General features: G+C 39.6%; 1 protein-coding gene across 4 annotated transcripts in view; it reads left to right on the forward strand.

Annotated features, from left to right (window-relative positions):
- Ghitm (growth hormone inducible transmembrane protein) overlaps positions 1-10,228 on the forward strand; it is a 13,903-nt gene extending 3,675 nt beyond the window's left edge. For all 4 annotated transcript variants that reach the window (XM_010622602.3, XM_010622603.2, XM_010622606.3 and 1 more), the window contains exons 4-9: positions 1,113-1,224; positions 2,039-2,180; positions 5,445-5,553; positions 6,663-6,851; positions 7,313-7,484; positions 8,768-10,228. In XM_010622602.3, the coding sequence (XP_010620904.1) occupies positions 1,113-1,224; positions 2,039-2,180; positions 5,445-5,553; positions 6,663-6,851; positions 7,313-7,484; positions 8,768-8,852 (809 nt within the window). In that variant the 3' untranslated portion in view covers positions 8,853-10,228. The remainder of the gene's footprint in view (positions 1-1,112; positions 1,225-2,038; positions 2,181-5,444; positions 5,554-6,662; positions 6,852-7,312; positions 7,485-8,767) is intronic.
- Positions 10,229-16,464: the final 6,236 nt, after the last annotated feature.

A 16,464-nucleotide genomic window follows, 5' to 3' on the forward strand; every position in this document is an offset into this window, starting at 1 on the left:
ATATATATACATACTTAGGTATACATGCATTTGGGGGAGAAAAGGGGCCACATTACTATTCTGGGACCTGATAACACCAAAAAGATTGGTATTTTACAATGGATTTCGTTTTACTCCACCTTTTTTAGGAAAAAAAAAAGATTATTGACATGCCATGTTCTAAAACGTATGACCTATTAAGGAAATTCATTTGAAATTATGGAGAATCTTCATTCAAGCATCTAATACTTCTGCACATCTCAAGTCAGTCACTTTGGTTTGCAGTTTAGATTCCAGCTTTACAAGTCTAACCAAAGTATATTACTGCTTCTTAACAGTCTTATAATGTCAATATATTATAGTGAAAGCCCTAATCAGGAACTCTCAGGTCAGTTTCTGATTAGTAGGTTGACCCTAGAGAACAAATCATAAATTATGTAATAATAGTATAGTTAATATTCTTAGCAAATTTAGAAAGGAGTAAGATGTTTTTCATAAACATTGATCTCCATCGAAAGAGTTGCAGCTGGGCAGGGTGTCACATGCGTGTAATTCCAGCACTTGGGAGGCTGAGGCAAGAGATTGCCATAAGTTTGAGGCCAGCTTGGGCTACATAGTGAGACCCTGTCTCAGAAAACCTCCACCAAAAAAACAGGGAGTGAGTTGGTAGGTTGTCTTTGCTTCTGTGAGCAAGAACATCTTCTTCCTTAACTGCAGCATAGGCACTGATTACATTTCTCTTCTTTGGTACTACTTTAGACACAGTATGGATGATTGTTAACATTTCCCCTTATTTTACTATGAACCCAGACTCCTATGAATAAAGTAACCTGTATCATAAATATATCTCCACATCTACAAATACACTGCCTCCTCAAATATTAATGGAATGAGGTTGAAGGTTAATTAGATCTGGTCCTCCTTTTTGTAGTCGTGATTTCACCTTTCTTTTTAGAAGTGTCCTTTTCTATCAATCTCCTAATTTTGTGAATATTTATAGTCCCAATATGTATTGTGGCTCTTAGAAGAAACAGTGCTGTGATTTGATCCCCTCATAAATGTTTGAAGGCCTTACCCAGCACTTCCTTTGAGACATGACAGTGTTAACTTGTATTTCCTCCTCTGTTCTGCAGTTGACCAGATGGGAAGATGGTTTGTTGCTGGAGGGGCTGCCGTTGGTCTTGGAGCATTGTGCTACTATGGCTTGGGAATGTCTAATGATATTGGAGCAATTGAAAAAGCTGTGTAAGTAAATCATCTGAAACAACCTCAGAAATTGTCCTTAAAACAAAAACATCAGTTCTCTTCTTATTCTTTAGTCTTTGGTCAGTTTTTAAATATTTTGTATCTAGGCTTTATTTCTGTATGTGTTGTAGGATTTGAGAGACAGGAGAAACTGCTGGGAAACAGGATTTTATTCCAGGTTTTAAGTGAACACTGGTTCAATGGACTGATATCCAAACGAAGAGCCTTGAAAAAGAGAAGTTCCAGTTTTTATACATTTGGTCAAAGGGGTTGGTTTTTCTAGGGACAAATCAAGAGAGCTTACAGAAACAGGACAAGGGCAGACAGTTTTGTAACTTATCCATGAAAGAAGACATCCTTATTGAGTCTTGTGAGAACAAGATGACATAAACTTTGTTTACAAGTCACAGTTACCAATTTTATATGTGCCAGGAAAGGAGTTAACAGCTATAGGCAAGGAGTAGGGAGGTGATGAGGGGTGTTTCTTGCTTGTGTTCCTTTAAGTCTTGCTTCATATTTGCATGAGTACTACTTTGGCATATATTTATTCAAACCTAAATACACATCTTTTACCAAGGTTATATGTTTAAGCAAAGAGAAAATCTGCTTTTTTAATGCTACATTTAATATAAACCAAGAGCTTCTTTTATTTAATCTTTGCAGTAACTCAGGTATGTCTACTTCTATAATAAACTAATTGAGTAAGATGGGAAGCATTAAAGTGATTTAATCACAAGGCTACCTAACTAGTAAATGATTGAACTGGAATCCACATCCTTCGTTCTTTACACTAACCATGTGATGTTTGTTACAGAATTTGGCCTCAGTATGTGAAGGATAGGATACAATCCACCTACATGTACTTAGCAGGAAGTATTGGTTTAACAGCTTTGTCTGCCTTGGCAGTAGCTAGAAGTCCTGTTCTCATGAACTTCATGATGAGAGGCTCTTGGGTGGTAAGTAAGCTGGTTTTCATTTCCCATTTCCATGTAAAGATCAAAAGATTAGGTGAATGTTAGGGGGTGGTATTAAATGGAACAGTATTAAATTGAACACATTTTTTGTTCAATTGATCATATGAATTAATATAATATGAATTAGCTGACAGGGGAGTACATTTTTTATGCAGCTACTATTTACTGAATTCAATTCTTTATTGAATATTTATTTTAATAATACCAAAAGAATTGTAGATAAAACTTAGAGGATTGTTCTGAACTATAGCAGATGGCAAGCAGGCTCTATTATGTAGCAGCTTTCTAAAAAATAAAGCAAATACAAAAATATCTTACAGATCAGTGGAAAATAATAGTGATAAATATCCAAGCAGTCTGCTGTTAAGAGAATAATATTGCCACTGTCATTCCTGACTTTTTACCTTATTTTTAAATTCAATGAATATTCATTTAATACTTATTATTTTGCTAGACACCAAGATGTGATTTTTAGACGTAGGCCCTATTTTTCTAATGATAGAAGAAATAAATTGTCCATAATACAAGATAGAGAGTAGGAAGTGCAAAATCATTTGAAAGGTCCTTTTGGTCTTGGACTGTTAGGGAAGTTCTATGAAGGAGACACTTATTTCATCAGGGTTGTTGAAAGCCAACATGTTTTATTTTAGAAGAGGATAAGGGCAGTCCTGCCAAACAGCTTGAATAGGGGGGAAGAGGTAGAAAAATCTAATTTGAAAGGGGGCTTACAATCCTACTAGAGTGTAGTTTCAAGTATTTGAAGTCGGGAGCTTGAAGAAGACATGAATAGAAAGGAATTGTTGGGTTTCCAAGCTGAAGTGAATATCTAAGTCATCAGAGGCCTGCGAAGAGCCTGGAGCAGCAAAAGTTGCACTTGAAGCTAAGTATAATGTGAATAGGAAGAAAAGGGTTAAAGGTGTAGGCAAAATTGGAAGGATAGGGGAAAGATAATAAGGGAAAGGAAAAATATATGAGAAAATGAAAAAATGTAAATAAAATGTTGGTAAATGGGTAGGGGAGGAGGGGGTGAAGGGAGGGTAGAGACAAGGGGAAAAAATGAGAACCAAGACCTGTCATATAAAGGTACAAGATCCCAATAATGAATGTAACTGTACTGTATGCCTAAAATGTACCAATAAACTCAGTGAGGGAAAAAAAAAGAACTAATATGGAAGAGACATGAAGCAGGTATGCCAGCTGTGTCTTTGTGAGATCTGAAATGAGGGATAATAGGGACTGAACTATGAGAGGCTGAAGGGAAAGAGATATAGTACATACCAGTTTCCTTTTCTGGGAGCCCAAATCCATGGCACTTCCACAATACTCTCTTTTAAGATACATTTTATTTTTTAGACAGGGTCTTGCTGTGTAGTTCAGGCTGGCCTTGAACTCATGGAAATTCTCTTGCCTCACCCTCCTGAGTGCTGGGATTACTGGTGTGTGCCATCACGCCAAGCTTAACACACCTGTAATCTCAGGATTATGCTTTTCAAGTGAATGAATGACTCTCCTAGCCTAGAGGTTCATGCATGAACATGGCAAGTTCTCATTAGGAATGACAGTTTGAATCAAGGTCAAAATTGAATCAAGGTTAAAATTTTAGGTCTTGAAATTATACTTGAGTATCTTCAAGACTTCAAAGAAACTTTGAGCTCAACCTTCTCTCTGCAAGAGTATCCCCCTCCACTGCTAAGGGTAGTTCAATAAAATAGTTGGAAAAACCTAAGGCTGGTGCTACAGGGGTGAACATGGAGGCCCTTGGGTGGGTGGTGAATGGATAGATTGTCTCAAGTGTTTTTGGAACATAAGGTGAGGTGTCTGATAACTGCTCCTAGGCAGTCAGACTACCTACTAGGAAAAACTGCTGAGATGAGCTGAGCAAGTGAACCAGATAACAAGGAGGTGTTCTTAAGCACTTTGAAGAAGGCATGAAACTTTGGGGCATGCTCACAGTCCTGCCTGTTCAGACTAGTTGGAATGTAGGGTTTGGAAAGGTAAAAGGTAGGGCATACTGAATCTCAACCTTTAAGGACAGCAGTAGAATTGCAGTAAAATATCTGAAAATACACAGAGGCTGTGTGGAGTGACTTTTACTGTTTCTCCATTGGACAACGATGGAGTTGTGAACCCAGTTGAATTTTCTGCCTTAATTGGGGCTTTCTTGTCCTTTGTAAAAACAGTGCTTGTATTTTCCTTTGCATCAGAGGCTGAGCATTGTGGTACTCATCAGTCAGTGCAGTGCAGTGCAGTGAGTGAGGAGGCCCTGTATGCAGCCTGTGGGATTGCTGATGTCTGAAAGTATTCACTAAATATTCACTGGTTTTAGGAATTGCTGGCCAAAGTATATCTGCTTTCTGGTTCAATCTAAGGTCTTTAGGTTTGCACTCTCAGCTTTAAATTTCTTGAAGATTGACCATCATTATTTTCCTTCCATTGTACTCATTTCTTTTTTTCATACCCAAAGATCATTTATTATAACAATGGAAATCTTAAGTTACACAAAAGAAATGAGAGCCAAGATAGCCATGAATCTGGCAGTATAGAAATGTGTAATCTATCTTGTATTTTTATATGCTGTGAGTAATATTTACCTTCTGTTTTCCATATAGCATATATTATAGGAATTCAAGGCAATGTTCTGTATTTATATCTATCTTTAATTAGTAGGTCAAGGTCACGACTGATTTTTTTTAAATGCTGCTTGTGTTATACTAAATTAAGTTTTTTGTCAGTAGGCTAGGTATGTTGGCACATGCCTGTGATTGTCAGCACTCTGGGAGACTGAGGCAGGAGGATCACAAGTCCAAGCCCAGCCTGGACATCATAGTGACTTTTGAAACCCCGTCTCAAAATAAAAATTTTAAAAAGGGCTGGGGATGTGGTTCAGTGTGAGGCCCTGGATTCAACCCCTAGTACTAAAAAAAAATTGTAATTACTATCCTGGGATTCTTAAAGGGATTTTGTTTCGCCTCTGTTGGACAAGAATAAAATTGTGAAGAGCGTGGTGCCAGGCTAAGCAAGCTCCATTCCTTGAAGCTGTCTGCAGAACCTCTTATATGACAGTAGGGGGCCTCTTGCTAATACAGTGCAAACTGAAACCCCATACCATTAGTGTACCAGAAAAAAACAAGATTCGGTTATTATCTTTTCAAAGCTGAGTAAAAATACCTAATTGTACTTGAAACTTGTGGGTTTCTGCTTTGCTTTTATTTAAGAATTCCTTTTTATTCATAATGTATCTTTCAGACAATTGGTGCAACTTTTGCAGCCATGATTGGAGCTGGAATGCTGGTGCGATCCATACCATACGAGCAGAGTCCAGGCCAAAAGCATCTTGCCTGGTTGCTCCATTCTGGTATGTTCTAAATTGTGTGAGATAGCCTCAGGAAGTGCCCATTATTAGCAACTCTTGACAAATGTAAACACAGTTTAGTGGTTTACTAACACAGTAGTTACTGGTCACATTGTTGTCAGACCTTTACTTTGAAAGGTTGATTCTAAGACCTTAGACATCCAGAAAATAGAGCTTGTCTTCTTGTAACAATGTCTAATAAGTAGAGGTTGACATTAATGTGTTTTGTCCAATACCAGGAGGATTTCAGATCTGATACATGTCACTTGAGAGAGTTGCTTTTTTATCTGGTTCAGAAAAAGAGAAAACTAGAGAAAGTTGTTAAAAACTTGCAGCCAATTGCAAAACTGATGAGAATCCTAATTGCAATTTCATATATAGAATTGCTTTTTCCCATATCATTCCTTGAGTAACATGTATTTAGTTAGTCATCCTCATGAAGTACAGTGAATCTTATTACTTAGTCTAGAAATGTCAGTCTTGGGCCTTCTGCAAGGTTATTTTCCAATTAAAGAATTCATTTACCTTTGATAATTAGTGATTTTTCTACTGTAATGTTTATGAATATGTTTTTAAACTATGACAACTAAAGTTAATTGTATAAGCTGTGATAATATTCCCTGTTATACACAGTAATGACAGTGTCTTTCAGAAACCTCTGCATTTCCAGGTTACCAACATTTGTTCTTCCCGTTGTTTTACTTTATTCCCTATTGTCAGCAATAGGTTGACCTCATGTTTGAGTGTTTTTAAAGCCTTTTTATCTGGATTCTTCCATATTGTACAAACGTGAAATTTTAGTTACTAAAAATGTAGATTAGTGAGATAAAACCATTTAACTAGGAATATATTAATATTGCCATACAGAATTGGGATAGTACCACTTGCCTCACAGGCACAAGGACCTGAGTTCAACCCCCGGTACCAAAAACAAATAAAATTTGGATAGCCACAGTTTGGGTTATGAAATCTAGTATTATCCAAAGAGAAAACTTCTGATAATCATACTGCATAATAGTGCAGTACAGCAGGTTAAGGTAGCACACTGGAAGAGGCGTTTTCCCTTTGGTTGGTACCTGTGACTGCTTACCAAGCCATGTGCCCTTTCCCAGGTGTGATGGGTGCGGTAGTGGCACCTCTGACCATATTGGGTGGCCCTCTCCTCGTCAGAGCCGCATGGTACACCGCTGGCATCGTGGGCGGCCTGTCCACTGTGGCCATGTGTGCACCCAGTGAGAAGTTTCTGAACATGGGAGCACCCCTGGGCGTGGGCCTGGGTCTGGTCTTCGTGTCCTCACTGGGTAAGTTGCTGTGCCTTTAACACTTAATCCTTAATTTCCTGTGTCCTAAGTTCTGAAATAGGTATCTTAATTCATTGAGTCATGTTTAAAGTTGCCTAAAAGAGATATTCTAATTTGATTGACTTTTGTTGAGCTCTTATGAATCTTGGCACATGGCCAGCCATTGTCATTGGTTTTGCCAGATGCATTACATCTGAAATGGTCTGGAGAATGTGGGGATTGCTGTAAATCAAGAGCTTTCCTACAATGTGGGTGGGGTGACCCACTGGAGGGATCCAAGTCACAGGCTTTGAACTGCTGTAAATAAGATAACAGTCCATAGTATTTAGATACTTTATTACTTGGTCAGTGCTCCAAAGAGTTCTTTAAGTACTGTAAATTATAAATCTAGTTGTGGGACATTCTTTTTTTTAAAAAAAAAGGTACAGAATCTTTTTTTTTTCCCCTGATTCTGATTTCAGGATCGATGTTTCTTCCACCTACCTCTGTGGCTGGTGCCACTCTGTACTCAGTGGCAGTGTATGGTGGATTAGTTCTTTTCAGCATCTTCCTTCTGCATGATACTCAGAAAGTAATCAAGCGTGCAGAAATAACACCAATGTATGGAGTTCAAAAGTATGATCCCATCAATTCGTAAGTAACCCTTCATCGTTACTATGTTGCATAAGCACATCTGTATTAGTTTGGCCTGTTTTGTTTCTGGCTGTGTTAGTTTCCCTTGGTGCTGTCATAATAAAACACCATAGCTAGGAGGCTCAAGACAACAGGAACTAACTGCCTTTAATTTCTGGAAGCTAGAAGCACGACATCAAGAGCTCAGCAGGGTAGGTACCTTCTGAGAGAATCTTGTTCTGTGCTCCTCGCTTCACTCCTGATACTTCTGGCCATCTGTGGTATTCCTGGCTCATAGTTATGTTCCTCCAGTATCTACCTCCAGCTTCACCTGCCATTCTCCCTGTGCATTTGTCTGTCTCCTCTCCTTTCTTATAAAGTCGCCAGTAATACCGGAGTAGATGCCCACTATACTCCACTCTGACCTCATCCTAACTTGCATCTTAATCACATCTTTAAAGACTATGCCTAAAGTCCCATTTAACAGGTACCAAGGTTAGGGTTGCACATACGTTTGTGGGGGACACAAGTCAACCTACAGTAGTGGCTTTATCAAATTTTACTGTTTCTGTTGCAGTTTGATCTCTTGTTTTAATAAACTTTATACTTGTTTATCCGGAAAACCTCTGATTATATTACAGTTAAGTGGAACATTTAGGTATTGATTTATTTAAAGTACTGTACTTTTTATTGGAAAATGTGCATAATTGACCGAATTTTTAGGGGAAAAGTCTTGTTTCTAAAAATTAGAAATTCTTCAGTATACAGATTCTATTTTAGAGATATTCAACTTTAGTTGAATTCAGTGTTATAATAATGTTTTATCTCCTCTAGGATTCTACCGAGATTGTTATATTTTCTAGTGTTTCATGGTATCTCCCATTTTAAAATAATTTATTTTTCTTAATCTAAAAATAAAACCCAATGTTATGGTTTAAAAAATGTTCCTGTAAGCCTTACATTTGTAGCTCTTTCCTTTAGTAAACTGGGTGAATTACATTTTAAAATGCCAGACTGTGTCTAACAAGTTTTGTCCTGACTATCACCCTGGGGTTATTTTTGTTTTGTTTTTTGAAAGATACCATGTCAGAGAACAGAATTATGCTTTTTAAAACTACTCTTAAAATTTAAAAGATGGGTGTACAAAGAGGAAAAAGTTGACTCTTTACCAGTTTAGGATTTCCTTTGTTGCAATTAAACATTTAATTTCCCTTTCATATATCTGTGACAAATAATTACCCTGAACTAGCGGGTCATCATTACTGGAATACATCATATATGACGGGCATCACTTTTTTTTCTAGGATGTTGGCAATCTACATGGATACACTGAATATATTTATGCGGGTTGCGACTATGCTAGCAACTGGAGGCAACAGAAAGAAGTGAAACTACAGCGCTTGGCTTCTGCTGCATCAGACATCTCTTGTTTAATAGGGGAGATGCTCATTAACATACTTTGTACAAGCCACTCTTGTTGAGGTTTAGAGGATAAGAACATGTCCACACATTTAAAATGTTCCAGTAATGTGACCCTTGGGTTAGCTTTTTCTTTTAGAGAATAAATTCAGTAATTCTCTTCCAAATAAGCACATAAGTATGTCCAACTCTTTCATGGTTGAGTAATTTTAGAAAACTTTATTTAACAAATGTGAAAACCAGAATTTGTGTTAGGAAAATTTAAGTATTTTGTCTATTTTTGAGTTTATTAGAGTAAGTGAAAATTAGCAAGTTTGTGTTTGCCTGTTTAGTTTTTGGAACACAGAATATTGGAGTAATGTCATAAGCAACATAGAGGTTTTGTTGTAAGAGTCCAGAGAGAAATAGTAGGTCACCCATGGCATTTTTCCCCCATTCCTAGGATTTAGCATTTTGTGACTGTGATGAACCAGTGATAAGCTTCTGAGTATTTGGAACAAACAAGTGATTGCTGTTTTTACATTTGCCTTTGAAGCAGAGACACAGGATTTATCCTGCTCTGCTTCCCAGTGTTGACTTCACACTGGAGATTTCGTCCTGGTGTCCTGGTGAGGATGTCCAGAGCATTAGTCACGTGGGCAGTCCCTGGTGGAATTATATATGTGTGAGTTTTCCTTTTGAATCTCCTAAAGCATCATATCCTTAAAATGTTCAAAGCATGAAATTTTTGCTTCTTCAAGTAGACAAAGAACATGTTTATAGTTGTTAAGGTTTTGTTGCATAAGTAATTAAATATCTGCTTGCTTTTCTCAGCTCTTTAGGTTTTGCCATCACTAGAAAAACCTTTGGCTTAAACTGGAGATTTTTATGAAAGCAGTTTTTCTCCTAAAACTGTTGCTTTCTGTCATTCCTTTTCAGATTAAGCACTGCAAAGCAAAGCTAGCTGTCTTTATGAAAAATAATCAGAAATGTGTGAGGAAAGTGCTTTGTTAGTTTCCCAGCGGAATTTTCTTTTTGTCCTACGTATCTTTATTTAGCTTTCTTGTGACATTTGTTAAGTTTTTTGATACAGAACTGGAAATCTTTAGTGATGGGAAGAAGTCTTATCGATTACTGAGATGATTGCTATTTTTGATAAATATTTATTGCAGTACTCTTGAAATAACTTAACCATCTCGAAGAACATAGACTGCTTATTTATGAAATAATAAAGCTTCTGGCCAGATGGTGATTGGTGTACTTTTTCCAGCCAAACTAAATTCACACCATTTGAACAGGAATTGCTTGAAGAAGACTGCCTCAGTTTAAATCTCAACCCATAACTATTCTGTTTATTTCTTATGTGACATTGGACAAATTTTTAAATCTCTGCATGCCCATTTTCCCTACCTGTTAAATGAAGATACTAACAAAACCTACCTCATAGGGATAAAGTTAAATGTGCAGACCCCTAGTAACTTAATGAGTTGTAGCTTCAAATTCTGGTTTGGTATTTTTTTCTTGTTTAAAAAAAAGTGTAAATGCTAGATTTCTGTCATTTCCCAAGCTAAATCTCCATAAAATATTGGTGCAATTTCAAAATGAATTTTTTTGTTTCTTGATACTGGGGATGAAGTTTGGGTTCTTGTGCTTGTGAGGCAGGTGGCAACACCACTGAGCTAAATCCCCAGCCCTCAAAATGAAATCTTACAGGGTCTGTTGTCTTTGATCACATTTTAAAACCCAAAATTTATATGTTTGTTTTTGGATAGTACCACACACAGAACAAAACTGTATAATTTCAGCAGTGGTATCAGGCAAAGGCTGATTTAGAAAATCAATTTATTTTTAAACTTAATGACAGTACTTTATTTATAGTACCTTTTTCTTTCTTAGAATAATAAAGACTATATAAAATATTAAACTGAGCTACATAAACTAATTCTGAAATAACACATCTGTAATAATTGGCTTCTTTTAGCATACCAGAGTTTTTGTTTGTTTTCATTTTCCGCAGAGCCTTCACAGGGAATAGTAAAGAGCTACTAATAGGCTTTAGGCAACACAGAAAGGAAAGCATCTCCATTTTATATTTTGCTAATGTGCCATCTGCAGTGTTACAGGATAACTTGAGATGTAGTTTTTTGGGGGGCAGGAATCACAAAATAAAGGCCCTTGTGGTTGAAGGGTATGCAATGAAAATTCGGTGGGAGAACAAATGCCAGCCCAGTATGACTGGCATCACGCTGCCTGAAGAAAAGTAACTTTCCTGGAGTGTAGCAATCTGTGTGAACACAGCCAGCATCCGTTGAGAAAATGTCTTAGAATGTACTGTTGAAATGGCTGCAGGAACTGATGATTCAGAGGGGATCATCACATTGAAGGACAAAGCTGCATTTGGGACAGACTGATCTCAGCAACACAGACAGACTCATAAGAAATATGAGTGATAGTTGAGAGCACCTTCATGGTTTGACTTGTTCATAGAGTAAGAAATGTAATGGGTTCAGGCTGTGGTCAGTGAAGGAGTTCTTGGGACTAACTGTAGGGGGCGACTTGGATGTATTGCTGGATACATGATCCAGAGCACGGCATCCGGTGGGCCATGAGTGGGCAGTAACCAGGGGGGAATGAAGAAGGCAGCAAGCCCTGCAGTGCTGCAGGCAGAAACCCCACTGTCGGTGGGTAGTTTAACACCGTAACAATGCCATTAATCTTCGCGTAAGTCAACTCTTCCAAGATTGGAATGAGTTAGGCACTCATTAAGCAATAGTTAAATTGTGGGCAACAGCTACAAACTCTAGTGACTCAAAGTAGCTCATAAAAAGTACAGAATGACTGTCCAGAGTAATTGCCAAAGGAGTTTAAAGGAAAGAGGCAGATGTTCCAGGTGGCCTTGGGTTCACCTGTCTACACATGCAGAAAGGTAGGGTTGGTATTTTGGCCGAAGGAAGGTCTAGCCCAGACCCCATACGCAGCATCACCTAGAATGTTTTGACCTGCTCTATAGAGAGCTCCCTTCTCCCTGCTGATTCCAATGTAGTGTGAACAGCCAAGTGATGCCACCCTTGGGGGTCTCACAAGATGTATGGTGAGCTAGCTGCCTTGTTTTAGAATAGTGATCGAGAAAAAAGATTTTCAGTTGAAAATTCTGAATGACAGAAAATGGGCATTTGGTAAGAAAATGGGGATTTGAGTATGTTCAGTATAGTATATAGCTATATGAGTAATTTTTTAAAAAGCAAAGTACATGTGGAAAGTAAAAATCATCAAAATGCTTTAGAGGACGCTTCTCAGTTTTAGGGAGCTAGCAGGAAGACCCAGGCCGAGGAATGTCTTCCCTACTTTGTGGCACTAGACACAGCCTTCAAGGTCCTCACAGCTTGCTGCCTCCGGCTGAGTTGAAATTGACCCCAGGACTGCACACCCACACACCCGCTTGTCCTGGTGCTGGTGGGGGTGAGGATAAGAGAAATGAGACGACGTCTCCTGGGAAACCTGCCAGTGTGAAAGGTGCAGGTCATGCTGATACGTGGGATCTATTTCAAACCTTTGCTGTTCTCTAGGCCTAAGGACTGGCAAAAGCAGAAAACACTTGGTGTTCCTGCTTCTCCTTTCTACACACCTTACGGTTGGGTGGGTCTCTTGTACTTGCTATGCCCTGTGTCACTTGGCTGTATAAAAGTTCACATTTGGCAGTGGTATCAGGTATTTAGACCTAAATTTCTATTTGTGGGTATGCACACCCGTGGACATTTTATTTCCTCCTAATTGTGTTAAGCAGACTAGTTCCCAGTGAACAAGCATCTCTTACCCTGAAGTGTCAGCACAAGTCAGATGTTAGGTACTTTTTGGAAACAGGTTGTGTAGAAAAGGGGCAAGACCCAGCAGTTCCTCTTCTGGGCATGTATCTTAGGAACTTGAAATTAGTATGCTGATGTATGAGGTGTGATCCAAATGTTTAGGGCAGATTATTACAGTAAAAAGACACGTTGCCATGAGTCCCTAAAGATAATTTCCCTCACTTTGAATGCACTTATTCCAACCTTGTTACTTTCTGGAGCAGTTGTAAAGTCTGAGTGTCTTTACAAGGTGTGATCAAAAATACAGTGAAGGCTGCTGCTGAGTGCTATCCAGCAGATAGGCTCCTAAAAATGTCCACCTCTACCAGGTGTTAGCACCATGTGACTGGCTCTTCTTCAGAGTCAAGATGACCAGTAACAGTCAACAATTTAAGTCAGTTCAGGACATTGAGGCAGCCATGACTGCACAACTAAAGCCACAAAGAGAGGACTTGGAGAACTTCAGAAAGTGAGAACAGTGGGATAGGTGTTTGAATTGAGGGGAAGTATTCTGAAGAGGGATTAATGACTTTTTTACTGTAATTTTTTTATTTAACCATTCACCATATTTGTTGATCATCTGCTGTCTGCATGCATGTGTTCAGTCTACCCCATTCACAAAAATCAAGACAGAATTAACCCTGTGTATCTGTTAAGGATGCATGGACAAAAGATATATCTCAACGTGGATTAACCTAGAAGATATAATGTTAAATAAGCTAGCACAGAAAGACCTAAATCAGTTTCTGTGGAATCTAAAGTAATTGAACTTTGCGAAGCAGGAAAAATGGTGGTTACCAGACAGGGAGCAGGAGGTGAAAATGAGGTTATGCCTGTTAATTAGTTTAGTCATCTCACACTGCATCCGTAATACAACACCACTGTGTACCCCAGTTACATATATTAATTTGTCATAAAATCACCTGCATTAGCATGTGGTGAGAATTCTTCAGGATTGGGAAATTAAGCCATTGGCTACTAGGTTGTAATAGTCACCTTTTGTCACTGGGACAACGTACCTGACCTATACAACATAAAGGAGAAAATGTTTATTCTTAATGGGTTTCAGTGGTTGGCTGGTAGAGGAAAGCTGTTTTTTATGGCAGCCAAGAAGAGAACAGGAGAAGGGGTCAGAGACCGACCTGGTCCAATTAGACACTGCCTCTCAGTAAGCCCACTGAGATAATAACTCACTGGGGGTTAATGACCCTTGACAGTGTGGCTTTTGGGGGCATTTTGGTTCCCCACCATAACAAATGGATCAAAAATAGCCAGAAATATAAAAAACAGTCTTGGAATAGTATTGACTTTTGGAAAGACATTAAATATAATTTCACCATAACCTCAAGGTTAGGGAAACTGCTAAGTTAGGCATGCTGAAACAGCACTCGAAGACTATAATACACACGTACAATAAATACTGGCAGTGACAAAAGTGCCCCACTTCTGAAAGCCACAGAAAACTGTAACATTGACAGTTCCGCATATTACACCCTCTTGAGCTGCAAACATGGCAGAGCTCTGGTCTAGACCCTGAATTTTTTTAAAAAGTGTTGGGCAGGCAGAGAGTCAAAGATTGTATATTGTGCACTGAGAAAACGACTGAAGGAATGGGAGCAAAAGACAAAAGGCTCCAGACAGGCACACACTGAGAAGCTATTTCCATCAGGGAGCCAGACTGGCTTCACAGATGCTCCAGCACCAAGCAGGAGGGACCCTGGAGTAGGAGAGAGCTTTGTGGCATAGTGGCGATGGTGACCTCCAGCAGCCCTGTGGGCAGCTGTCATGTCAAAGCAGGGGGTAGCCCTATAGCCAAGAACGTGGTGGACAGACTAACCCAGAGGGTGAGGTGGAATGAACAACAGTGGGAAAAATCACAGCACCAATGAGAGTGGGGTCAGCAAGGGTGGCAGGGGAAGGTACAACCCCACACACACACACTTAGAGCCTTGATCTGAGTAGCAGGTGCCCAGAGGCAGGCAAGAACCAGTGCACTGGAGGCTTATAAATCCAGATTAGCTGGGCTTGGAGTATGAGCTGAACATCAGTGTTCTCTGCCTGTGAGCTGTCCTGAAACTCCGGGAACCCACAGCTTTGGAGACCTAGTCTGAGAAATTCCCTTTTATGCGAAATGTAGAAAGCCGTTGCCTTTGCTGAAGGTGAAAGTCAATGCCAGCCTCATGTTCAGTGCAAAGCCAAGCGGGGGTTGGCACCTACATCTGGCGCTCCCTCCATTGTGAGCTGCTCTGCAATTTACTAAGCAAACAAAGGAGGGAGAGCCACTCTGATGAGGTATGGGGTCTATAAAACAGGAAGAAGAGTGTGCTGCCAGAGCACAAAGCAGAGGACGAGGGGCAAAAATGCTCCCACCATCCAGCGTGGGGACACTTCTTGCAGCTTCCTTACTACTCTTAAAAACAACAGATTTGAGTTTAATCATTTTTCTTTGTGAAGTCCCCAGTGTCTCGAGTGTGTCTCTGGACACTTTCTCAGGAAAGGTGCCAAAAGAGTTTTCAAAATCATCTTTGGAAATCATTTAAACCCTGCAATTAGATTTTTTTATTATCAAAGCTGCACACGCTTAAAATTTAACAGGTGTTCCCGTTAAGATGCTTCTCATTTTCACCTCTCTCAGCTCAACACGAGATTTTGAACACTCTGAAAAGCCGGAGGTGTTTCTTCCTTTTTTAAAGTAAGAAGTTGACAGCTATCTTTGAAATGTTAAAAGCAGGTGAAAATCTGTGAGCAGTGATTGTCCCTGGAGGGGGATAGGGTTGAGCCTGGAATTTACACTTTATAACCTGAGTTATTTTAATATGGGCTTGGATTACTTCAGTACTTTTTGTGAGAACTCAAAAGCAGGTGGAGAGGCTGGTATGTATGTAGCTCAGTGCCTGGCATGAGTGAGGCCGTGGTTCCATCCCCAGCACTGAATGGGGCCAGGGAGCAGATGGAATTGTGACATAGGAATCTCTTCTTCCTCTGAAACAGTCCCAGGTAAACCTGAAAATCTGTGGATGGTGTGTGTAAGTGTGTAAGGAACACAGCCCTTGAGATAACTGATTCCTCCTACCCTTAGCTAGGCAGTGTCCTTCGGGCTCTGTCCTATAATGAAAGAAAAAAGATGTGGTGCAAACTGAAAGTTCATTTCTGGGTCCATGGCTGAGAAATCCTAAGAAAGTTACCAAAGCCCTGGTTTAGCTGATTGGTAGATTCAGACAACTCTCCATTCCCCTAAGAGTCTGTTCCTAGTTTCTGCACCAAGTGATTAGAGTTCAGCTTTCAGGGTCGGCCTCACCCCTGCCCTCTCTGCCAACTAGAATTCTTTCCATCTCCAAAATCAGCCAGAACCATCTCAATGCAAACTGTATCTGTTACAACAAACAGGTAGCAGTGAGTGCCAGCCCAAGGTGACCTGTTGCCCAGAGAACTTAGTGGCAGCACTCCCAAACCTCCCCAGATTAAAATAGTGGAACCAGTCCTTGAGGTAGAACAGACATGTAATTGGAAAAAACTGTGGGAAGCTTAGGAAAGTTGGCTTAGTTGATCTATGGAACAGCAGGGTGCTGGCCAGCTTCATTGTATTTCATTCGATGGCTGGCCCAAGTGTCTTCTGAGTACCAGCTCAGAACACTCCCAGGATTTTCAAGCTCTCACTCCTGCCTGTGGCTTCAGGACTCAGAGCAGATCCTGCTAACAGAATCATCCTGGGGCTGCCCCAGTGACTAACCCAGGATGATACATCTGGTTTCTTTTGTGGG

This window comes from Fukomys damarensis, unplaced genomic scaffold (genome assembly GCF_012274545.1).
Source record: "Fukomys damarensis isolate Sample0158 unplaced genomic scaffold, DMR_v1.0_HiC HiC_scaffold_1, whole genome shotgun sequence".
NCBI classification, from domain to species: Eukaryota; Metazoa; Chordata; class Mammalia; order Rodentia; family Bathyergidae; genus Fukomys; species Fukomys damarensis.